Here is a 25,034-nt window from a genome sequence, read left to right as displayed (position 1 = left end):
TTGATTTATTTATTTGTAGTGATTCCTTGAAAGACATGAGATTGCGAAGTAAAAGAAGTCACCGGGTACTTTCTTCTACTGAAAGTAGTAGCAATTCAGAATCTAACAACACCGAGAGTGACTCCGATTCTAATTCTTCTGAATACTTTTCAACATATTCTCATAAAGCTAACGGGTAAGCCTGGTTTCTAATTTTCATTGATCATTTCAATTACCTATATCTTGTTTGTTATTTTTTTGAAGTTCTTTAAAATTCAAACAACCAGTAAATGATAAAACTGAATGTCTGGGAAGGAAATTTTCAAGTATTCACAAATAATGATAGGTAATCAAGCAGCAGACTACATACCAACCGACATTTGCGAAAGAGTGAAAAATTTACTTGAGACTTCTGAACTGAAAGTTTTGGCGGTTATAAAGAACTATAGAAAAACCTCAGAAGCATGCCTATTAAGTAAAATATTATGAAAAAAAACTTTCGACTGAATAGTATTCGAACCCACATCTTTCACTTGCCGGGTGAGGGCTCTAACCACTAAGCTACTGACGCAGATGTTTTTCTTGCGGATATTTCCTAACCACTCTAACCGAGAATGTATTCAAATTCTGTCAAAAGAAGGCTTCCATCTTTAAATCTTAAGATGGACAGTAACCATCTTATAACGAAATTTGGTATCATGGGTTTTAGGAAATATTCCAAAGAAATGTACATGGGTTAATAACACACTGGTCTTAATGAAGTAATTAAATTTTTTTTATTTACAATGATGACCGAGCATTGATGTTTTTAAAGTGCTTTATACGCCCGCTATGACTGGGAGGTAACGTATCGGCTTATTATGTCGTGGGTCCTAGGTTAGAATCTCGGGTCTGACAACTGTCACATGTGTCTTTGGAGTCTATGGACCCAATAGGTTGAACAGTCACTTCTCGTAAAACAAAAATCTAAATATACAACATCCACCCTATGAGCCCATGATCCTGAGAATCGAACATGGTGATCTAATGTAAATAAGAACATCATCGCCAAAATTTGGAGTAACCTAGATGTCATCAATGAATCTAATTTAGGTATGTTTGTGAGGGTTTCCAAAGTTATATGTGTCACTGAAAGTAATTTTCATTCTGAAAATGTTGTGTATGTATTGAATATAATTAAAACAGAATGTTAATCACACTGATGTTAATTATAACAATGGTTAAATTATGTTTGTATGATGGTTTTCATCCGTTTTTTTATAGGAATAGAAAAACATTAGTTAAAACAAGGAAACCGATGTATGCTTATTATAAAGGAGAACTTTACCCACTGTATGTTGCGAAATCGAAGGCCAAATTCCCTCGGCCAAACTCTGTTTGTACCTGGCAACCTACTTCTCATCGATCAAGGAAATCCAGACGGATGCGTAAGTTAATAGTGTTATGTAATGCTGTTGGCTTTTGCCTGTCATAACTCACCCTATCATTTCGTGATAGTCTGTCTCATATTTTCACTAGTCAATCAAACATCTTCTCAATTCCACGTCTTCGTTCTTTTTCTTAAATTTTTTCGATATCACATTGATTTTTTGATCACGTCATGTATGGCAGAAGTGAACGATCTTTTTTTCAACAATGGTGTACTTATTAACTAACTTAGTAACTTGTGTTATTTGTCAATAATCAATTTCTAGTATTATGTTCAAAAGATTTTGTTTACCCATATGAGTAAACAGATCTAAATTTAATTATATATACTTCTTTCCCTTAGGCAAATATTCAGCTCATTCCCTTTCCAAACACGGTGATGGTATAGAGATAAATACAGACAGTGATGAACATCTTTCGTATTATGAGGGACCAGAGAAGCGACATAAAAGGTGAAAATTCTGATTATTTTTAATGGCAATTTTTGTAATGCTTTTGTGTATTGGTGTTAATTGAATTACACAATTTTTATTATTGGGTTGAATTAGCTTTTCAAGGAGAGTATGAGTCAACAGTCATTAATTGAATTATTGTGAAAAAGAAGAAAGAATTTGATCTTTATTTGACATAATCTCTTTCCAAAAACTGTCTGAACACGGAAGTGTAAATTAAAAGAAGTGGTTTAAAACTTACAGAAATCAATTAATTAAAATGATACAAATCAATGTCCAATGTGCTTATATTTACTGTAATAATTATCCGATAATAAAAGTGAGTTATTGTAACTTTAAAATATAATATAGAAAAAAAAAAACTAACATTAAAACCAACCATGAAAACGTTGTTTATCACAAATATAGAAAAGTGAATATGTGGTATTTGGAAATAGACATCATCTGTTCATAATTGAGCAATGTTTTGTAATAATGAGATTTGCGAGACACATTTGCCAAAAAATTTTGCGCAACTGGAAAATTCACACATTGTTGAGATGCATTTGGAAGTGCACAAAGAGTTCAGATGAGAACCGTGATTAGTAAAGTAAATTTTTAACAAAAATTTTTGTTTCTCGTTACTATTACAGGCATACCGAATATGGAAAAAGAGTCGACTCGCACGCCCGCCGGGACAAACTCCACTACCGTCATTCCTCCAATGAAAACAGATTTAATACTAATATCTCGCCTCTACCTTCACCAGGACGGCGCCCTCCGGAGACAGAGACTAGGATTAAAACAAAAATTCAGGTTGGCACTTAATGCAAAGAGTACTCTTGATAAACAAACCTGCAGTTTCAACTCATATTTGGTCTGTATCTACTTTATTCCTATTTTAAGTCGAGTATGCCATGGCAGCCGGTCGTTTTCAAAATTTTTTAGATTGAGGATGCACTAAAACACTTATCTGTACACCGTATCTATTCGAAATAGATTTTCAAACACGCCAATTTTCTTTGCCATATCAATAGAGTGAGTAACATAATGTCATTAAACACTTCTACTTTAAACAAACAGATAATATCCAAGCACTGCAAGATAAAATAGCTGATAAAACTACCTTTGCATTAAATCTCATAGGGCTTAATCTTTATCCACAGACAGTACTTGCATGTTAGTTATTTGTTTGATCTATGAAAAAATGATGTCATTTTTTTTAAATTATAGGATGCTGCGCAATCACGATCCGATCTCGATTTCCCTAATGATGAAATTGAAATGCGTTACTATAGAGACTTGGAAAGGTAAAGATTTTTTTTTAAATTCTATAATGTAATATAAATTAGGTGTTGTTATTTTTAATAATGTTAATTTATTTTTCATCAGGTATTTTGATAGTGGGCAAGTTGGGAAAAGGCCCGTTAAAGAGTTTTATCAGAGAGTCTTAACTGAAGAGGAAAAACGGAAACATAAAAAATATTCACACTTATATAAAAAAGGTATCTTTTAATATTTTTTCCTATCTATTATAGGTTTTTTTTGACCATGTCCGATCCGAACGAAATAAATCAATTTATCTGTTGACACACTACAATTATTATTAAAATAATCAACATTAATAAATAAGTCATAATATGATATTACTACTGATGAATAGGAATAGAATACATACTAATGACAACAACGCACTAAATCGATGAAATTTCAATAGCTCACTGACGATATAATATTGAGCGATGGATTTAAATTATGTATTTTCATTGCGGATGATATTGAATAAATTGTGTCATTCCGTATGTCACTTGATAATCCCGAAAAACCGCACAAAGTTTCAATGAATTATGTCTTTCAGTATTCACATGTTTCACAAATTTGACAAATTATTTAAATCACTAGTGTTCTTCCGTTCCACGTAGATCTTTCTTTGGCGAACAATAAACATGGCCAACAGTAAAGTGCGTTTAATTACTAACTGCCAGTTAACCCGATCGGCGCGTTAAGTTTCCATACAAAAGATGTGCTGTCCGCGGTAGGTTTTTCGAAATGTTATTCTTCGCTGTATTATAATAAATACGGCAGTTAAAAATTGTGGCTACAACTGTTATCATGCCTAGATACATAAGGATCCAAGTGCCACACTAAAACACATAATAGAGTGTTGAATTTAGCTGTGTTTACTTTAACAAAACTACTGTATTGCTTTGTTCGGATAAACTCTGTAGCCATTTTCGATGACAAAGCACTTGACTTCAAAACAAGTGCGCCGATGAAGACAATTAATCACTGACTAATTTTATTTTACTCGTGTTAAAAACACTTAAAAATGCCATAAAAATTATTGAAAATAATAGCTTTTATTGGTGACTTATGAATTATTGTTAATTAGTGTAAGTTTTATTGATGACAAATCCATTAAAATTGGATGGTAGTCACCAGTTTTATTTCGTGGCATAGATTGTGTCAGCATTTTACATGTTTTATGGGCCATTATAATTTAAGCGTAAAGGTGAGTCCACACTGATTGAAAATATTATAATAATTTTTTTGTTTTTTTTTTAGTGAAACTTGGATTTTGTAGATTACTTTTCAGTTTTATTGAGCATTGTGTTATGTTAGTGATTGTCATTTTATGTTTTGTAAAAAAAACAATATTTATTTTTTAAATTGCGTAAATTTTTCCAAGTGCTATAAAAACTTTTTTTTGGGTAAGGTTTTAAAAATTTATAAGCATTAAATTGTACGCGAAGATAATATGTAATATAGTTGAAAAGTCAATATTCCATGATTTATATTTTATACCTACCCGTGTGTGTTTTTTTAGCAAAAATTTATACGTTTTATATATTCCTTCATAGTAATTCGTAATTTATTTATAAAAATTGCAATCCTCTAAAATATAATAATATATATTTTTTCATTCCGTGTGGACGCATCTTTACTAAATATTTACGACTTTCAATAATGAGCTCGATTTATGACTTTGAAACAATTAGGGAGACACATGAGTAATAAATGACATAATCCAGAACACAAGTTCAAGTACATTTTTAGAAATATTACGACAAATTTCTTTTCGTTTTTTGGTTGTCTTTTTCGTATTCCCGCACATGATGTAAAAATCGCGGTGAATTCAACTTTACACGGTAAATACTCGGCGCACACTCAACTCGAATGAAATATATTTTGTATACCTACTGCGCAGCCGCGAAAAATACCGCGTAGATTTGAACTGATGCAATCGGACCGGCGAATCTCGATAGATCGAAGGGGTTCGAAAGATCGATGTTTATGAAATTAAAACAACATATTTTTGACAGAGTTATCGATATGGTGGTACGAACACGAATCAGAGCATTTTTCAATACAAAAATTAATACTATGCGTGAAGTATTTCCTACTTTACCGACATTTCAATTTTCGATATCAACAGTTGCGACATCCGCCCAGTATCAGAGCTTATGTAAAAAACAACATATGTCCCATCCGCGGCGATCGGGTTAAAAACAAATATTTTTTGTATATATTGTTGTAAAAACATCTAATATAAGATATTTTTGCTGTCTGCAAATTTAAATGAAGTTTTGAATTTCCGGCTTCAATATGATTTTTGAATGAATCTCAAATTTGAAAATCCTACCACTAAGATTTGATTTCAAAACGTGACGACCATTTTATTGTATCGCATTAATTAATTAAATGCTGTAAAATAAAAATCATAAGATAGAATTAATTTTTATTTTTAAAAATAATTATATTTATGTATTATGATTGAATGCCATAGAAAATATTTTTTTTAATTATTTTATTAAATTATATTGGACAATACTGCAGTCATAGACAATAATATTATCCGCAAAAGTGTTATGCTTTGAGTTTAGAGCCTAGGGCAGGGGTCGGCAGTTTTTTCAAGTGAGAAGAGCCAAATTGTCAAGAAAACAGGATATCAAAGGTACCAGAGAGCCGCATATATGTAATATACATATGTATAATGGGTATGAATTTTTAGCGGGGGGAAAGTTCAAGATTTTTCATTAAAAAAAATAATTAGAACGGCGTCCATGCATCGCTTTTGGTGGCTTTACTATATCTGGCAAATAGCTACTTATTTTTAATTGAATACATGATTGTAAATTTTCATCCGTTATTCTGCTTCTAAGTTTATTTTTTATTTGGTTCATAGCTGAGAATGTTTGTTCGGATATATAAGTAGAACCATAGATTGTAAGAATACCAAAAGCTAGTTTTTTTTAACGCGTCATATGTTTCAGGCAAACTATTCAATGTATCAAATATTATTGTTTCTATTTTAGGCAGTTGTTTTATAGCTGTCCACTGTGTGTTGAGAAATCAAATAGGATTTCTCTCTTTCAAGTTTTTCCAAGCAGCTGGTCAGATCTGTGAATTTGTTGCTCCACAGTTCCTTGCTTTTTAAATCTATTAACTACATCTGTGGGTCTATTCTATGCTTATCGACCGCTAAAGTGATAAAGTGAAAAATATTATCAAACTTAGGGTAGGTTTGTATCAAAATATTAGCACGTATTGTAACAATTACACGAAGCCGGTTTTTATTGTTGCAATAAGTGCGATATTTTAACAGCAGCAAGATAGGTGCTGTTAAAATATAGCACTTATTGCAACAATAAAAACCGGCTTCGTGTAATTGTTACAATAAGTGCTAATATTTTGATACAAACCTACCCTAAGTTTGATAATATTTTTCACTTTATCACTTTAGCGGTCGATAAGCATAGAATAGACCCACTGGAGTGAACCAGCATTTGTGTCGAACAGTGTCAAGTTAAGTTCATTGACATTTATTTTGAGAGGACGTACGATAAAAGCTAGTAGTCTCATTTGCTCAGAAGTGGTGAAAACGTTCACCAAAACTGTTCTTCATTTTTTTTAATACGCTGCTGAAATAAATTACATCGAAGCAAGTGTTTTTTTCGTCACGGTACTGTTTTAAATTCTTGAAGTGAAGTAATTCACCTCTCTCTATATCTTCGGTGAGAACTTGTGGTTTATTTTCAAAGCACTCTACTTCTTCCAATAATGTATATGCGATGTTTCCTTTCCCTTGCAACAATATATTCAAAGCATTACGGAAAATGTAGTGAAATTGAGTTTATGTCTGAAGAACCGCAAAAGTCTATGCAAAGAACCGCTTCTGCCGACCCCTGGCCTAGGATATTTATTGCACACATTTCGGTTGACGGGGCTGAGGTCACGTCCGTACAAAAAAAATCTGAATTCCTAGCACAATACACAATAATCTGATGAATACAATGGTTGAAGACATTTTTTATTTTTTAACTTTATAATGTCTATTTTTCTTATAAGGTAGGCTTACTACAGACATGTCGTTGTCAAATTATATCATTTTTGTAGAATATAAAATAATGAAGTTATTTAAATAAGTTAATAGCCTTCTTCTTAAGAGATAGGCTTTAAATAATCGTCTAGTATGGAGTTTTCGCCACTGTCGAATGGACATGTCACTGTTGACGAGTTCGGATGGCTCGCTTTAGCTTATATAACCTTTGTGATACATTGTCACTGCTGTAAATGCTCATTGTTGGTAAATTTTAGAGACGGAAAAGAAAAATGCTGCCTCACCAGAGGATAGTCAATCCTTCTGGAAGATAAGATATTTAATGGAAAAGAAAAATTTTAATGAGGTGTGCAAGTAAGTATATCATATATTATATAACAATGCATTATTTAAAAATATTACAATCATGACATTATTCTTTTGAAAAAAAGTAATATGTATTGAATATTGTCATTCAATGTCAACGCTAATACTGAATCTATCATTTATCTTCATAAATTATTTTAATAGATACATGGCTAAAAATAGACCTGTGGAAGAAATCACCCAAAATAGCAACAACAATTCACTGATTTCACTCAATGACAAACCATTTACAGCTGAAAATTTAAAGTGAGTATAAAATCCTTTGTAAACATGATACAAGAAATAGTATTGTTATAATATAGTGGAACCTTGATTATCCAGACGAAATAGGGATGAAATAGGAAAGTCCAGATGATGATAAATTGGTATTTCACATTTAATTGTCAGGCATCAAAAACCGTTCAAAGGCTTTTTGTCAAAAATGAGTTATGAATGCCATCTATTGACAATTTTTAAACATAATACATGGCAAGTACATGATTAATTCACTGCCAGCAATAGCGTATAAATTAAAAGTATAGCGACAATAACTGTTAACATACAATCATTTTTCACGTGTCAGCGAAACGCTTTTGTTGCGGTGTGCATGACATGTGCGCTGCCAGTTCACTATCGTATGAAAATTCAGAACCCGCTGAATTTTTTGATTCATGCAACTTGCATGACAATAAGTGTTTACATTTTATTGTTATGATCGCAACAATACGTACCGCCAGTAGTAAATCGACACATTATGTGAAATGGGTATAATGCTAGACACACATCACGTGAGCTCATGTGCTATTACCATCGGAATATTCAATAATAAAAACTGACAACCTACACAAGCATTGTCTCGTAATTACCTGCCATTTGCAATTTCCTTCTAAACCACAAAAATTAAAAAACGTGAGCATGTGACTCTTTAACTATCTCCGCCCCTTAGTTGAAGCATATGGACACCACACGGCGTCCTCGCTCGTCAGTCTTCTTGAATCATTCCTGGTCATGCCAGTATCCCGTAGCTCCGCTGTATACACTATGTAGGTAGTGTTTAGCGGCCTTCTGGGACGCCGGAATCCGGTTGGCTTGAAGAACAGGCAAGCCGGGATGAAATTCTCCTCAGATGTCTGTAGCACGTGACCAAGCCAGGTCCAATGTCGCCTTTTCACTCTCAGTGTGAGACTGCTTTGTCCTCTCTCTTATCTTCTCGTTACTCCTAAAGTCATAACACCCGCACATTTAACATGCGTCGGTAAAGTACAACTGACTTGAAACATGTGAGTCAGAAGGTACCCGTGAAACAGTCGTACACTGGGTAGATTCAGATATGACTGAAAACTGCATTTCCATCCAGCTGTCTTTCTTGAACACTGAAGGTAGGAGCGAGTCATTGGGTACTTCACAAACACAGCAGAAATGAGTCAGATGGTACTTTATGAACATTGTGGGCAGGAATCAGTCAGATGGTACCTCGTGAACACTGAAAACAGAAGTGAGTCAGACAGTACACAGTGAATGCTCTGAAGACATTAGCATTCTTAGTGATTGCTTTTGATGTGAAATAATTTGTGACTTGAATGACTTAATCAGTAAGAATGGGACATGACATGTAATAAAAGGAAGACTTATGTTCAAATTTAAGTGACTCGTTTCCCACGACTACATCTCTTCTCGATGCTCAGTATATGGTTGCTCTCAGCCTTGATGAGGTGCCATGACTTGCTACCGAAAAGCAGTACCGTCAGACCACAATCGCATTGAATAGGCGGCATTTGGTTTTAACTGAGAACAGTCGTGAGTCCCACTCAAATTGAGTCGAATGTTGCTCCAGCCAGTGAGTCATTCCCATTCGGATAGCGAGCTCTCTTTGCAAAGTACCATCTCCCAAATCCTCAAAAATGTGTAAACATGCAGAAAATAAAAAAATAGTTCTTGCACGCTTCCTTAGGTTGGTGGTGTAGCATGATGTACATGAGGTGACTTTAGCGTGGTTCTGATACATTTTGGCAGGTTTGCTAACTGATACTATTTGTTTTTGGTTCAAAATGTGCTACGGGATAAGAGTATCTGTTTGATAACATTTTAAATACCAAGTAAAACGATATTGTACACTTTTTGCCCGTGTCACGATGTTACCATGAGCTCACGTGACATGTGTGTTTCTAGCATAATAAACGTACCACGTTAGCGTGAAGTTCTATAGTTTTGACAGAAGATTAAGTCGGAGCGGCGCCGAGCGAGAGAAATCGATGTAATAGGCTTGATGTGAGTGAAGTGGGGAATGGAAACCTTAGCATTAATCACATTCACCTGCCTAATTGCAGCGCACTAAAATAAACCGCTTCTGTGCATGTTCAGGGTTAAATTGTTCGATTATAGTAAATAAGAATATGTTCCTAGTAAATTTCAATATTTGCTCCTAAATGGAACTTATAGAATATGGGGTAGGGAGAGTCTTGATAATCAAAATTCTACTGTATATTTAGTATGATGCCTAATATTACTGAATGTTTTTTTCTTATCTTAGGTATTTATACATCATACATACAGCACAGTGATTGATTGTTATATTTTTTTCAGAAACGCTCATGATGTCAACAATAAGAACGAAATTGAAATAATCGATGTTGATGGCAACACCAATTGTGCTGATAAGTTTTCTCGAGGTGGTCACGCTCAAAAAGGTAGTCTCCATCAATATCCACTGTTTCATAACCGTCATTCAACTGTGACAAAAATGTAACCAATATTAATATTATTTCCTACATTGCGATAGACCATTCCGACTGTTGACGGTTATACCTGTTCTCATTGAATCAATTTTTATTTTTAGAAGTGACGAAGAACACAAGCCCTAAGCCATCACCGAAAAAACCGAATTGCATAATAAAGTACTCAAAACATGGAGAGGTAAATTTAATTGCATTATTTTTTATCATGTCAATATAGATGGAATTTGGGAATATTATATACCGTTTGAAAATAATTAGTTTTTTTACAAGGATTGGTTGTTTACTAGCCACCTCTTGGATCTATGCCCTGAAGGTATATTGATATGTGAATTTGAACCTGTAACCTGTATATCGGAAGCTGAGCATGCTACTCTCTGCTCTATAGAGTGAATATTTATATATTCCTGCTTTCTATTCATTAGACTCATATGTAGGCAATAGTGTAGATAGGAATCCAATGATGTTTTACGTTTACGGTTTTGCTTACGTGCAAAAATCATGCAAAACTGTACTTATAGCAATATTAACAATACTGTCACCGACACCTCATTGGCTGCATTCCACAGGTATACCGACCAATAAAAGGCCTTGTAAAATTTGTAAATTTCATTTTCGTCAGCAATCATTTTTTTATTAAGTTCGCTAGTATTACCTCTGCAATATTTTTGCACCCATAACATGTCTATCATGTCAAAATCAATCCACAATAACCTTTATATGGTTTACACAAGATAGAATGACGATATGACAAGTGATGGTTTTTTTTTATATATTACAGGACATAGTGAATAATGAATACAATATAGACACTCAAAAAGAAAATTTGCTGTTTTCTGTATTAAAAACATTGGATTCAGCAAAAAGCCCTGCAACTTCAGAACCTGTTGCATCATCTGATACAAGAATTATTCATATACAAGATTCCGGTGCAGTTACAACAACTTCTACCGAAGGTAACTTTATCTATGCAAATTAGAAATGAATGCGGAAGAATATTATTTAGATTAAAATGCCATGGCCACTCGGTCTTTTCTGATTATTACCGTGTCAAATATTTTATTCATAACAGTGTAAATTTTATTTTCAGCCATTAAATCGAAAGAAAAGCTTTCACGAATACAACAAAAAGAAGAGAAAATTTTTTATGAAATTGAAAAACATGGAGAACTTATCAATTCATCAGACTCTGGTAAAAGAGATATATTTACTCCTTTCGAACTAGCATTATTATTGAATGACCCTAAATTTGATGGTAACAAGCCGAATGATCCGGCTCTAGTAATTGAAGAAATGCGAGAAGGGATAACCAGGTACATTCTTTTAATTTTTATTTCCGTTTCATGTACAGTAAAACCTCATTAATACAATATTGAGTATTATTTTAAACGTCATTCTGTAATTGAAAACAAAGCCATATTTTATTTCATAGGATATTCGTGATTAATTTTTTCAAGTTATCCTTTTGTTGACATGCTCATTATATACTTCATAATTTAACCAACATTATAATTATATATTTCGGAAAACTGCATTTTAGTTTGCAAGTGACTCATAGATTTAGAGAAATTGCAACATTCTAGGATTTTTTGATGGTTAATCGTTCATTAAATAATATTCATGTACTGTGTGTGTATTATAAAATCATATTTTATGGAGAAAAATATGTTTTTCTCCATTTTAGCTTTTATTGAATAGGCAATAATGGGCAATCTTGAGATAATAATACAGATAAGTAGGTACTTATATAGATAGTTGCAAAAATGTTTAAACCAATATACATATTGTGTACCTACAGTAAAACACACTGAACACTGTTAGTTCGAAATTTGCTATAAATCGAAAACTTTCATAAAATCTATTACTTGTAACGATTTCGAATCATTTTACAAAATAGTTTTACTGTTTTTTCTGTTCCATCGATTTCGACTTAACTTTATTAATAACTTTTTTTAATTATTGTGAAAGTTTATCACCAAAAAATGTTCCCTCATTTATAGAAATTCTAATATTGTCAACAAGGATAACAGTATTAAAAATGCCGAAAGGAACATTGTGACACGTCAAAGTCCACGGATGAAAATAGTTAGCGATGCAGGCCCATCCCAAAAAGAAATTGAAAAACAAAAAGAATTTATCAGTTCTTCAGATTCTGGCAAACGAGATATACTTCCTCCTTCGGAATCAACATTAATTTTGAATATCCCTAAATCTGATATTAACAAACTTATAGACGCGGTTCCTGAAAATAAACAAACTGCAACTAATAATAGCATAAAAGAAGATACATTACAAAGTGAGGAAATTCAAGACGGTAAAGCCAGGTATGTAGCCACATGAATTTTATCTTGTAAAATATCTGATACAGTATGACCATGTTAATTCGAAATCCAATTGGAGCAAACTCAGAATTATGAAATAATGACTATTTCAATCTATAATGAACTTTTTGTATCAAAAACAATTGCTAAGGAACTTAAATTGACAAATAATTTGAGTTACACGGAGTTTCGAAATAACGGAGTTATGTATTCAGTAAATGCAAAAAAATTTAATTGGATATTATGTAAACTTTTAATTGAAAGAGCTGATCACCAAAAAATGTCTCATTCACAGAAACTCTAAAATTGCGAATAAAAGTATCAGTATTAAATATGCTGAACAGAACATTGAGACACGTCGAAGTCCTCGAACTAAATTAGTTGACGATGTAGGCCAACACCGAAATCAAACGAGACAACAACAAACAATCATCAAATCATCGGCGTCTGACGAGCGAGATATATTTACGCCTTTGGAATTAACATTATTATTGAATGATTGTAAATCTGATGGTAACAAACTTAAAGACACTGTTCCTGAAAATACTGAAAATAAAGAAACTTCAATCAAAGATAGTGTGAAAGAAGATGCATTACAAAGTGAAGGAATTCAAGGAGAACAAGCAAGGTGCACGTCAATTTATATTTCTATGAGTAATGTCTTGTAAAATATCTTATTATTGCAAAAATGCTGTAAATGTCATGTAAATTAATCACCAAAAAATGTTCTCTCATTCCCAGAAATTCTAAACTTCTAAACAAAGATATTGGTAATAAATATGCCGAACGGAACATTGAGTTACGTCCACGAATTAAAATAATTGGCGATGCAGGCCCATCCCACAGCACTCCCAAAGCCAAATTGAAAATAATGGTGAGTTTTAAAACATCGGTTATTTCAATAGATTTATTACTAGGGAGCGGATTTATATGCATGCACATTTGCACTTAAAATCATTAAAATATGCACTAAAACCAAAGAAATATGCAGTTAAAAATTTATATTTTTATGGAAAAAAATTGTAAATACCCACTTCACCCAATATTACTGATAAAAAATTGAATAACAAATTAATAATATCAATCAATAGAATACAATAACAAAAAACACAAATAATCAATATAAAGTTAATCAATTACAATTTTAAAAATAGTTTGTTTATAAGTACAAATAATTGAATAAGAAATGCAATGTAAACTATATACAACTTTAAAAGTCAAAAACGACACAATTAACTAGGTACTATTCCTAAATACTACATATTTACCGTTTTTTTTCTCCGAAAAAAAGTTACAATATTGTGCTCTGGCATTAAAATTATCCGCATATCTATCAGTATTTTATTTATGCAGAAAACGACCTCTCAAGGTCCACAGAGGTGATTGCGCAAAATTTAAATAAAGGTGCCGAGTTGACTTCACTTTTTTTGATAAATCCACAGCTCGGGGATGCCATTAAAAATGCAAGTGCATCTAAACTATCTACCTACCTAATTTAGTAATATTTCGATAAAACAATTTTAAAAAACTAAAATATAAATGCAAAAGCCCTAAAATATGCACTAATGTCTCAAATATGCTCAAACGTCTCAAATATGCATTTATATGCACAATAAAATTTTATTTTTGGATTCTGCGTCTTTCAAAACGGATTTCTGTGCAACTCTCATAGTTGTGCATACACCCTAACAAAACATGCACTATTTATTACTCTGTACATAATATGTATAACACCCACATTGACCTAGACAGGGTTGGCAAACCTAAGAATTTTTGCACGAAAATTTAGCGTGAACGATTTAGAAATTCATTTCCTTTTTTATATAGTATTTTTGGACTCTTCATTTATATTATTCTTCTTTCCGTACGTCCATATATTTCCTTCATATTTTTAAACTGGCAACGGCAGTGCATTCAACAAATTCTGTTGTCATTGAAGGTTATGTTTGTTTATTGGTTACAATAATTATTAGATCCAGCTGATGTTCGCCGTAGCAAGTGTCATTGAAGACAACTGCATGCATTTTATTTAATTTAATAAATCCTATTAAATATGGCTAGTGGAAATAAAATATATAAATATTAAAATCACACAGCAGAGACTTTCAAAGTTGGCAGACTGAAGAGTATGGTATGATTAACGAATGCAATAAAGTAGTGCATATGTATTTTGTATTCTGGGACAGTTGTATGCAGAATGTCAGTAAAATTGTAATGTGAGACACCATAAATCATTTATTTAAGAATTTATTAAACTGGTAATTAAAAATAAAAATATTCAACCAACAAACCTAATTATCACCAGTCATTCAAATATGCTGCTTGTTATTTTTCCTCAAGCATGATCACTAAAAATGTAAAACTGTTCAGTGATAGGGGATGTATGAAAGAAGCGTGCTTAAAATGCTCCCACGATCTCTTTGAAAATTTTTAAAACAAAGAAAAAATTATTCAAAGAATAATAATTACCGAATGGCGACGAAATTTAATATATAATATTATAAATTTATCACAAACAAAATAAGAAAAATTTACTGTTTATCTGAAGCCTACAAAAACAATTTAATGGGTGGGATGTGGTTGTGGTAGCATGTTTTTACATATCAAATCAATATCGAGTTCAATGTTGGAAATGGTGATTCACAGGCAATCTTCCAAAGCCTCTGTTGAAAGGAATGACCTGTACTTGTTTTTAATTGAGTATGACGAAAATGCTGTTCCACATAGTTAGGTTTACATTGTTAGTAAACATATCTTTTTCTAAAGAATATAATTATTTAATGTAGTTACAAAGTGTAGGTACCTATAATATGTTTAATATGTTATTACCATAAATAATAACTTAAACCTGGGTTCTGATATGATGTTATACCTGAATATAATAATACGTACATTACATACTATTATGCTCATGTTAAATCTCTGAGAAGAGCAAAACATATTTTCCATCGACACAACTATACATTTTCGAGTGTTACAGCTAATTAGTTATAATAATTTATTGACAAGTGAGAACTATCTCTTTCCGTGGTGAAAATTTACCATTTGACAGTAAATGTTGTTTCTCATTTGTGAAAAACATCCATTTCTGATGTGACTTTAATCATTTTTAATGTTGTCATCGCTTCGTGAAAACAGTCATATTATCGAGGGTATACTGACAGAACGCATTATTTCAGTTTTTGCTGTTTTTCTGTTTTAAATGCCAAATTGTATACAATTTTACGCTCTACGTGCTGGTAAAACGCACAAATGCATAGGATATAATGGTGAGAAAATAGAAACATTATTAAATCATATTTTTATTTTTTTATTCTGATAGAAAGCATGATAATGACCTAATGCGTTCTGCGTATACAAAATACAGGACTTGTAACATGTCGTATATTGTGTTTGCCATAAAGGTTAATCTTTATAATGTAGAAAAAATGTTTTTAAATCATAAAAAAATCTACGTGGGAGAACGCTTTGAAAAAAAAATTCGAGTCCTTTTTGCGATTATCTCAGAACTTGTTTTAATGAGTTAATGATTTCTGTCAGTATACCCTCGTTATATTGTGCGATTCCCCATTTCCAAAACGCTAGTTTTTAAACCACATAGTAGTAATGTGCTTTTCATGCTCTTTTTTATTGTATTAAATCTTTGTATTCAAAAAATAACTATATTCTGTGTCAGTATGCATTTGCCATTGGTAAGTGCTACAGTAGGTACCTGAAGATGCCAAAAAGCGAAACCTGGGTAAAAAATGACCAAAGTGGAATAGGTACCTAGTACTAACTTTAATCAATTGGAATTAAAATTTTATTTCATATTACTTTTATTGATCATATTTTTTTTCAACATTTTTCTCAGCTCGTATTCTTATTTGTCCGATGGTTCTTTGTCCGGTATAAATCTCGCAATCGATTTTTAACTAACTTCCCGACTAGCTAGACATTTGAAACTTTTAGAATATATCAGAATACGATGCCAATGCATTTTTTAATACTTTTAGCCATCTTTAAGTAGAATTGAATTCATTTTCAGTTAATTCTGTTTTATATGAAAAGTTATTTCGACACCATTATTGGTTGCTAGGGGTCTGGGGTCCTAGCAACTAAATTATTAATATATACGTGCGTTACTATGGTAATCAAAATGACATTTCAGTATTATTTCTATCAAGTACAAATTTTTTTGATCGTTTAAGCTAGTCAAGTTTATAATATGATTCAACAGAAAATTTAAAATTGTATACAAAAAGTTCTTTTTATCTTGTTATTTTTAGTAATTACTTGCACTTTAGTGATATCTACATACCTTTGTATCTATGTATTATACATTATTAATAAAAATATTAGTGCTTTTTTAAGATCTAGATAGGACTAGAAATAGGATATTATGTAGTCTTCAAAGTTTCATAATGTGTTGGTGTGGTTTGTATTGTTTATATTCTCATTTTATGTTAGTTTTATATGATTTTATATTTCAGGAAAAAACAAACATTGAAGAAAGCTTCTCATATATTCAAAAGGCAGAAAATTCTCCACCTAAAATTGAAACAAATGGTGAGCAAACCTATTCACAATTTTACTCGAAAATAATTGACATCCGATAAGATGCTTTATATAATGGCAAATATAGAACTTCTTCACTATCTGTGTGCATAACTGTGTGTTGTGTTGTTGCACCATCTAATAAGATTGTCTTGGTGGCAACTTGTGAGAAAGACTCGTTCCCCACCCGTAGTGTAACTAAATTATCTTATTTATTATAATTCACTCAGTATTCGGTTTATATAAAAGCGTCGCATTCTATATTCCTAGTCTTATTGCTATGATAGTAATTGAGCCCTTCTCCAGAAAAAGAGTGTTATCGTGATAACGCTAGTATTCAGCAAACCTGTTGAAATGACGCACTATACATTTGTTTACATATCAGCAGAAAATCATTATTAAATGACAACCAGAATTCTTAAAGTGGTAACCCGCAGTCCGTTTCACATGCTTTTTGAACTGGTACTTGCAATTAATCTACAAATCAAAAATATTAACCGCTTAAAAAATTTATTCCTAACATTGGATTAAAATCTATGGAAAATGTTATGTTCATCGCAACATAATATGTTTTTTGAATGTTATGGCCTTCCTTGTCCTCTTTAACTTGTTGACAGCGGAACATTTAATTATTATTTAATTACGGCATTTAAATAACATGCTAATTATATCGAATGGCCAATTAATTAGTGTACAACAGGTGTCCCGTCCGCGTGGAAAGGATTAAAACACTACAAATATTAGTAAACACCAAGAAACATCTTTTCTTGGTATAATAATAATGTATCATTTGAGAACAAGACCTCGTTTACAGGATGTTGAATACAGTAGTTATGTGTGTAGATTTTACGATTGCATAATTAACTTTGAAGTATATTATTAGTACACTTGTATTTGTTCAGTTATCAGCATATCGAATAATAACGAATAATCAATTGAAGCCTTCTGACTTGTAGTATTACTATAATGATGAAGGATTATATTATGTTAAATGTATTTTTCAATATGAATTATTATTTTAGGAAAGCATTCTAAGGATGATGACCTTTTTTTTGTGAATGCGAAATTTCAGTTAAACCCTGAATACAAAAACCTGAACATCATACCGAAACAAAAAACACAGAAAGTCGATTCTGTTTCAACATCGGATTCCGATACAACTTACGCTTTTCCCAAAGCTTCTCGACCTAAATGGAAAATTTCACTGCAACAAAAGTCGAATAGTAAACGAAAATCTAATCAACAGTCGTTTTCTCCGAAAAAAAGGCATTCTGAGCCAATGAAAAATGTGACGTGAGTAAAAATTGTTACATTTTTAAGAATGTACTGTGTTCAAATTTTATTTAGATTATATCAGAAATACATTATTTTTATTTATAGTTCCATCTGTTTCAGTTACTTTTCTAAATACAAGCGACCCTCGACTTTCGCACGTAATTGCTTCCTCAAAATGTGTTCGAATGTTGAATGTTCCAAAGTAGAGGGATATAAAAAAAAACATCAAAAAGTGTACTTCTACCTATTTATCAATGGGTATAATAATTTACCTATTTATCAATGGGTATAATAAAGTCAACTAGGCAATTTTAAGAAATGTACCAAATAGCGAATTGTGCGAAAGTAGAATGTTCGAAAGTCGAGGGCCGCCTGTATTGTACTACTCGAAAACTTTCCAATATTGTTACAGTGGTGAATGATGGTGGTAGATTGTGGAGATCTGACATAAATATTGCACATGTAAAAAAATGTATGATTTAACGGCATAATTTTAGATACTTTTATCTAAATGGTTAGCTTTAGGCATGGTTTAATTTAGTTTTTAGAACTAATCAATACCATTTGCAAATTGTATTCTTATTTCAATGAAAACAAATAAGTATGACTGACAAAGTTTAGTGTGAACTATTTATGTTGGATCTCCACACCCTACCTCTACCCTTAGCCACTGAATTGTAACATACATTATTGCCTATTTCACTCATGGACAAACTCTTGGCCTACATGCCTTCAGACATAATTTATTAATTTTAATATAAGTACATAGTTCATGTTAATTGTGTTAACTGACAATAATTATATTGGTGGGAAGACAGTATAATATAGTCTACTTAATTCACGTAATTTCAGTTCGTAAAGATCAGTTCCAGTATCCATCAGAGTGGACGAAACCGTTCCTGATCATTAAATCATGTGGATTAAGTACACACTATATTATATATATTATTATCACTCCCACCTCCTCATTTTTGTGACCCTGGTAATTCTGGTGCAAAAAAGTAAAGTTGCCCATCTCTGACCTATTATACATATAAAAATACTTTCTAATATTAGTTGGACCGCCATTTTTAAAAATGCAAAATCACTTAAAAATCAAAAAAACAACACAACAAAATCATAATATATGCTCAAACAATGCTTTCGCAGTGGGATAACTAATACAATTATTGCATACAGTTCAAAACTTCCTCATAGGAAGAGACTGCCGTCCTAAGCGCACTTAACTTAACCTACAATTTTAATGTAGAGTACATTTATTGGCAGAAACTACTTTGTCATTTTTTTACCAACTATTTGACAAACCAAATAAAAAAAATCATTAGTTCAGTCGCCGAGGTTTGATTGCATACTCACAGCAAGTACAGTTTCCACACCGGATCCGGGTGATCTACCACTCAACTACCTGTATTGTTAAGTAGAGCGAGAAATATAAGCAATATTAATCCTGGATGTAAATTAAAATATTCTATTCTACGCATGATGTTATCTTAGTATCACGCTATCATGAAAATTTATTATGAAAGGTGCATTATTGAAAGTTTTCTAAATGAATTGATGTCTTACTAATAATTTTACTTTGTAAAATTTTTAATTTAATTCGTCATCTGAAAAACCGTACCTTCATGTGAAAATTAATATAGTAATTTTGAAGAAATACGCCCAAGATCAAGTGTGCAAAGTGTCCGCTTGTGAAGTCGCCGGTTCATTGACCTATTAGATTGAACATTAATAGCTAACATCCGTTTCTTATAAAATATCTTAAAAGAAGTTTGTCTTCAGGAGGCAGACTAAAGATCCACATCAAGGTTAATAAATTCTCTAAGAATCTTTATCATATTTTTTTCTTTGAAATATGCATTATTTTAGTTAAATAAGGTATATCAATTGATGCAATTTAACTAATGATTCCTTAGCTGAAAAATGCGGTCACGTAAATACGTTAAATTGTTATGTCTAATAAATTTCCTCTCATATAATGCTGGCTACAAGTTAATGTAACTGCATGCTTGCACAAGTACTAGTATATGTATACCACTCAAGTATGACGTATGCAGTTAGCTTTGTGGCTGGCTTTACTGATTTTTACCTGTTTATTTTAAGTGTTATTTATGTTAAGTTTAGTATGCTTTCCTAAATTTTTATTTTATTTACAAACAAGCAATAATAAAATCGTTGTTTACTCATTTTTCATAATAACTTTATTATAGGTACCTATTTTATCAATGAACTATCAAAATCATTTCCACAATACCTATTAATATTTGAATGTTGTTCTTTCAATAGTAATTATATTGTTTCTATCCACCTTATATGTAAAAAGCAAATCTTTTTAATTAAATATATTTTTATGTAAAACTTACCAATGCTTTTAATAAATCTGCAGTTCATTGCAATTCATGAATTATTTTTAAAATGTCCTGCCTGTACACACTTTGATCTCATTATTAAATTTATTTGGCTATACAATGATCAATGTTTTTTTGTGGGTATACCGTAATCCCACCTATGTGAGCTTTAAAGTTGTCATTTCATTCAATGTATATCGGTGAATTAAAGATTTGGGAGTTAAGTTTGAAGAATTTGTTTACTTTGTAGGATAGATGTATAATATGACAGTATTATGCCCTACCTTTACTCATCCTAGGAATCATAAAAATGACAATAAAAATCTATTAATACCATGAAGGGGTATTATTGTAAATATCATCGCTTAATATTGAGAATATAGCCATATTTTTATACATCCTAATGGTTAAAATGCATTTTTAAATTATTCATATGTGCAGTATACATTTTTCAATGTAGGACAACAAAAATAGAGCTAAAGATTAGATTATACAATATAATATATATATATAAACCATCATAAAATACATATATCACGGCAAATATAGAACATAGAATGTTGCAATTTCTCCAAAATTATTAGTCAATTGGAAAGTTTTCCAAATATATTTCATCCAAAGCCTGAACAAAAACGAACCATAAGTGCGAGTGAGTAAGCATTCGGCACGTTTATATGTCCGCATTATGCGTTAGAGTAAGATGAAATACGGCTGAATTGAATATTTTTTCTAAACGTCGTTGGTAAAAATGGTTTGACTGATTACATTCATTTAAAAACTGCGAGCATGTGTTGCTGAGAGTTTTTCTGTTAAATATAAAGTCAGTGGTAATTATTTTTAGTTATTTTAGTAGAACATAATTGTTAATTATGGTGTGTTTAAATTTGGTAGCCGTACTGAGAAGCAACACAATGGTATAACGTTTCATAGTTAAGTTGATGATAATAAAATTAAGTTTCTACTGTGCGTTATACGCAAGGAAGACAGCTTCATTTGCCGAAAAATAGGCGCTCTCTATATATCATTACTCTGAGATTTCACCATTTTTTAATAAAATACATGTATTGACAAAAGAATAAATTTCAAAATTGCACTAAAATATAGCTTTTATTTTCCAAATGATGATGTTTTTACAATATTACCATTTTATTACAATAATATATTTTATATGATTGTGAAATGATATGAGTAAAAACACCTGGGCCGTTGAATATTTAATGGTTTATATATATGATATTGTTTTGCAAAAATGTAAAAAGATTTTCCACACAAATAGTCAAGATATCGTAAAACTGTGCTGAGGAACTTTTTGAAGGTTCGGGAGTGACTCTAACATGCAAGTCTCACTAAAAAAAATAATTTGACCCTACTGTTTAACTTGTTTATAAATAATTTTGAAAATAAAAAGACAGCGTCAAAATAACACCTCTCAGTGCACAGTATTTCCATTTTTTACACGTATTAAATCGAAATACAAATTGAAGACATATTGATCAAATTTTAGATGCCTTATTATTATTTCTTTATAATATAATGGGCAATAAAATTTTTGCGTAGTTATACAGGAACACTCCAGTGTACGTACGTCTACAGGCATCCAAAAAGTCGCATAGTGTATTATTTGTATACCTATTATTATTGCAAACAGGATAATTCACACCTGCACTTTTATTCCATTGCACACGCCGCAAGTGAATTATTGAGTTGTTAACTTAAATCAAATTTCAAATCAAATTTATTCCTACTCTATGCAAGTACCTAAAGTCACCAAGGTAATAAAAACTCAGTAATCCCGTCACGACCCATTCCACTTGCAGTGTGTACAGTGTAATAAAGGCACAGGTGTGAGTTATCCGGTTTGCGGAGATTATCTGTGCATGAAATGAACAAGGTCTCATATTGATTGTCTTGCCCCGTACACTGCGATGGGCATTTAAATATAGGTACCCGAAAGAAATTAATTCAAATTTCGCCATAGTTAATCAATAAATAATAAAATAATTAATGCTCGTCGAAAGGATTAATAAATGATATGTATTAAATATGTAAAATAATAGTGTGTATTAGAATATATGTTATAGTATTTTTAAGAAAAATAAAAATCAATACTTCGGATTATTCATGGTTCTCCTCCTCATCATTAGCCCAGTTAATCAAGAGTTGGCTTACTTACGGAGATGTGTTTGGCTGAGCTGAGTGTTGTGGCTCAGTGACCTGAACAATACGCTAATCAGCCTTAATAAAATATACTTACATCCTTTTCACCCAGCCCCTATCTATCATCTATAGTTTATAGTATAGTTGCGACATTTCTATTGTCATGTCACTGTTATAATAAATAACATTTATATGATATCGAAATGATTGTTTAAACCTGTACTTCTCAAATGTTGCTGTCTCTTTCTGGATGTAATAATGTAAATCAATTAACTTTTTAATTTAAGAAAACAAGTTTATTAGATTCTTATGTTATCTTTTCATGAGAAAGCTATAACGGCTCACCGATGTTAACCACCTCTTCTTGAAACCTAATAAGTTGTAAACAATATTTCTAGGGATGCTAATTTTATACTACAGTTCAATATTATGATTGCTCTAGGACAGCGACGGTGAACCTTTTTATGCTTACGTGCCAAACAAATAAAGATATGATGGGTGGCGGGCATGCCAATGAAATGTATTCGGATTTTTCGGAAAATTACTAACAGCATTAGGTACTTTATTTTTATAAAAAAAATATCCTGCCATATCCTCTGCCAAATATTTTAATATAGCCAATCCTGTCAGCCCTTGAAAAATCGTCGAAATCATGGTAAGGGTCAAAACCTTACCTGTAGAAAAATTTGTCGAAGGTGCAAAATGTTATGGACCCACTGTAAGTAATATAAAGGCGAATCTGTTGTACTGTACATAAGTGTGAAATAAACATTAAGTCTAAATTGCAACAAAGGCACATGGCATGGCACTGTAAACTGGCGGAGTAATAATTCCCCCAGTCTGGGACTTTTTTACTCACTGGTGATGAGTGAAATTTTCGTGACTAGATTCCTGCCGACGGATTGCTTTGGAAATGATTTTTTGTAACTCAATTTACCAGGGTCGTATTAACGGGGCAGCAGATTAAGTGTGATAAAAAATGCAATTTAAACTTTTATCATTGTCATTGTTTTTGTAGTTCGAATAATGAAATTCACAGTACATATATGGTTGGAATAATACTTTTTATGTGTCTGAAATTTGATAAATTTTGTGTTTGCAGTAGTTTCACTGAGAAGTGATTCAGCGATCCGCTATCATGATTGTGTAGTTTTGGTTCAACCGTGAAATTGATCATCTTATCTAGGGAATATATTATTTTCCCTTTCCCATCTGTGACATTGATTCGAGGGTCAACTGTTAAAATTGAATTAACTTATTAATTTTTATTATTTAATTGAATATTACAGGAATACGAGGCATATGTATGACATAAACATAATAGATTTACATGACGAAAACGGCGGACTGATTCGGGATGTGGATAATTCTAAAAATGATCAGACAGATAAACCTTTTATTTTTAATCCGTCAATGTCCTCTGCACCCATAGTTGAATCCCTAGAAATCCCTCTACAAAACAAATTGTTCAATTTCCTGAATTTTTTTCATCATAAAAAGACTTCTGAGACCGATTCCAATACCATTAATTTTAACCTACAAGATAATCGGAATATGCATGGTGCTGCCTACACACAACATGAAACCGTTGTCAATACAAGTTTACCATTGCTGGAACAAGATGTCATTTTTCCAATCAGATCAGATGTCGAAGATATTATCACCAGAAACAATTCTGTGGAGGATCGCGGCAATTCAAAGAGTCTTGACTCAATCAAAAACTTCTCAGCTGACATGTTTTCAGATGAAGAAATACATCCCCCAACTAATGAAAAATATATTGAAGGTATCTATCTATTTCTGATAGTTTATGTTACCTTGACACTATCATTCACATGTTTTTTCAATGTGTGTTCGATCCAGAATAAAGACCCAATGGGTTGGACGAATTTCTCATAAAAAAAAGTTAATTTACTCTATTTTGAAGTGAAAATGGTAATATACCTCTTATCCTAAACTTATTACTTTTAACATGTTCAAAATTCACTGCATACGAAGAAAGACCATTTCCTATTTCAATAGTTAGGTTTAGTCAAACGAAGGGCTAAAAAAAATAACTGCATACCTATCTTGGAATTACCAATGTTGCACTTATCATAAATTGTTCAAAGATCACATAATAAAATAAGGTCACCATCACT

General features: G+C 31.8%; 1 protein-coding gene across 3 annotated transcripts in view; it reads left to right on the top strand.

Annotated features, from left to right (window-relative positions):
• Window positions 1-25,034, top strand: part of LOC147066382 (uncharacterized) — a 39,631-nt gene that overhangs the window by 12,051 nt on the left and 2,546 nt on the right. For 2 of the 3 annotated variants that reach the window (XM_085955780.1, XM_085955778.1), the window contains 18 exons: window positions 20-175; window positions 1,243-1,406; window positions 1,751-1,859; window positions 2,492-2,654; window positions 3,072-3,148; window positions 3,231-3,343; window positions 7,437-7,533; window positions 7,690-7,791; window positions 10,108-10,211; window positions 10,361-10,437; window positions 11,038-11,212; window positions 11,347-11,569; window positions 12,257-12,580; window positions 12,873-13,205; window positions 13,319-13,451; window positions 17,050-17,125; window positions 18,136-18,406; window positions 24,183-24,679. In XM_085955780.1, coding sequence (XP_085811906.1) covers window positions 20-175; window positions 1,243-1,406; window positions 1,751-1,859; window positions 2,492-2,654; window positions 3,072-3,148; window positions 3,231-3,343; window positions 7,437-7,533; window positions 7,690-7,791; window positions 10,108-10,211; window positions 10,361-10,437; window positions 11,038-11,212; window positions 11,347-11,569; window positions 12,257-12,580; window positions 12,873-13,205; window positions 13,319-13,451; window positions 17,050-17,125; window positions 18,136-18,406; window positions 24,183-24,679 — 3,194 coding nt within the window. The remainder of the gene's footprint in view (window positions 1-19; window positions 176-1,242; window positions 1,407-1,750; window positions 1,860-2,491; window positions 2,655-3,071; window positions 3,149-3,230; window positions 3,344-7,436; window positions 7,534-7,689; window positions 7,792-10,107; window positions 10,212-10,360; window positions 10,438-11,037; window positions 11,213-11,346; window positions 11,570-12,256; window positions 12,581-12,872; window positions 13,206-13,318; window positions 13,452-17,049; window positions 17,126-18,135; window positions 18,407-24,182; window positions 24,680-25,034) is intronic. The other variant, XM_085955779.1, reaches the window with a different exon arrangement.

Source organism: Rhyacophila brunnea, unplaced genomic scaffold (assembly GCF_057557595.1).
Source record: "Rhyacophila brunnea isolate RB1 unplaced genomic scaffold, BYU_Rbru_1.0 scaffold_5, whole genome shotgun sequence".
Lineage (NCBI taxonomy): Eukaryota > Metazoa > Arthropoda > Insecta > Trichoptera > Rhyacophilidae > Rhyacophila > Rhyacophila brunnea.
Note: the sequence above shows the minus strand (reverse complement) of the source record. Positions and strands in the feature narration are given on the sequence as shown.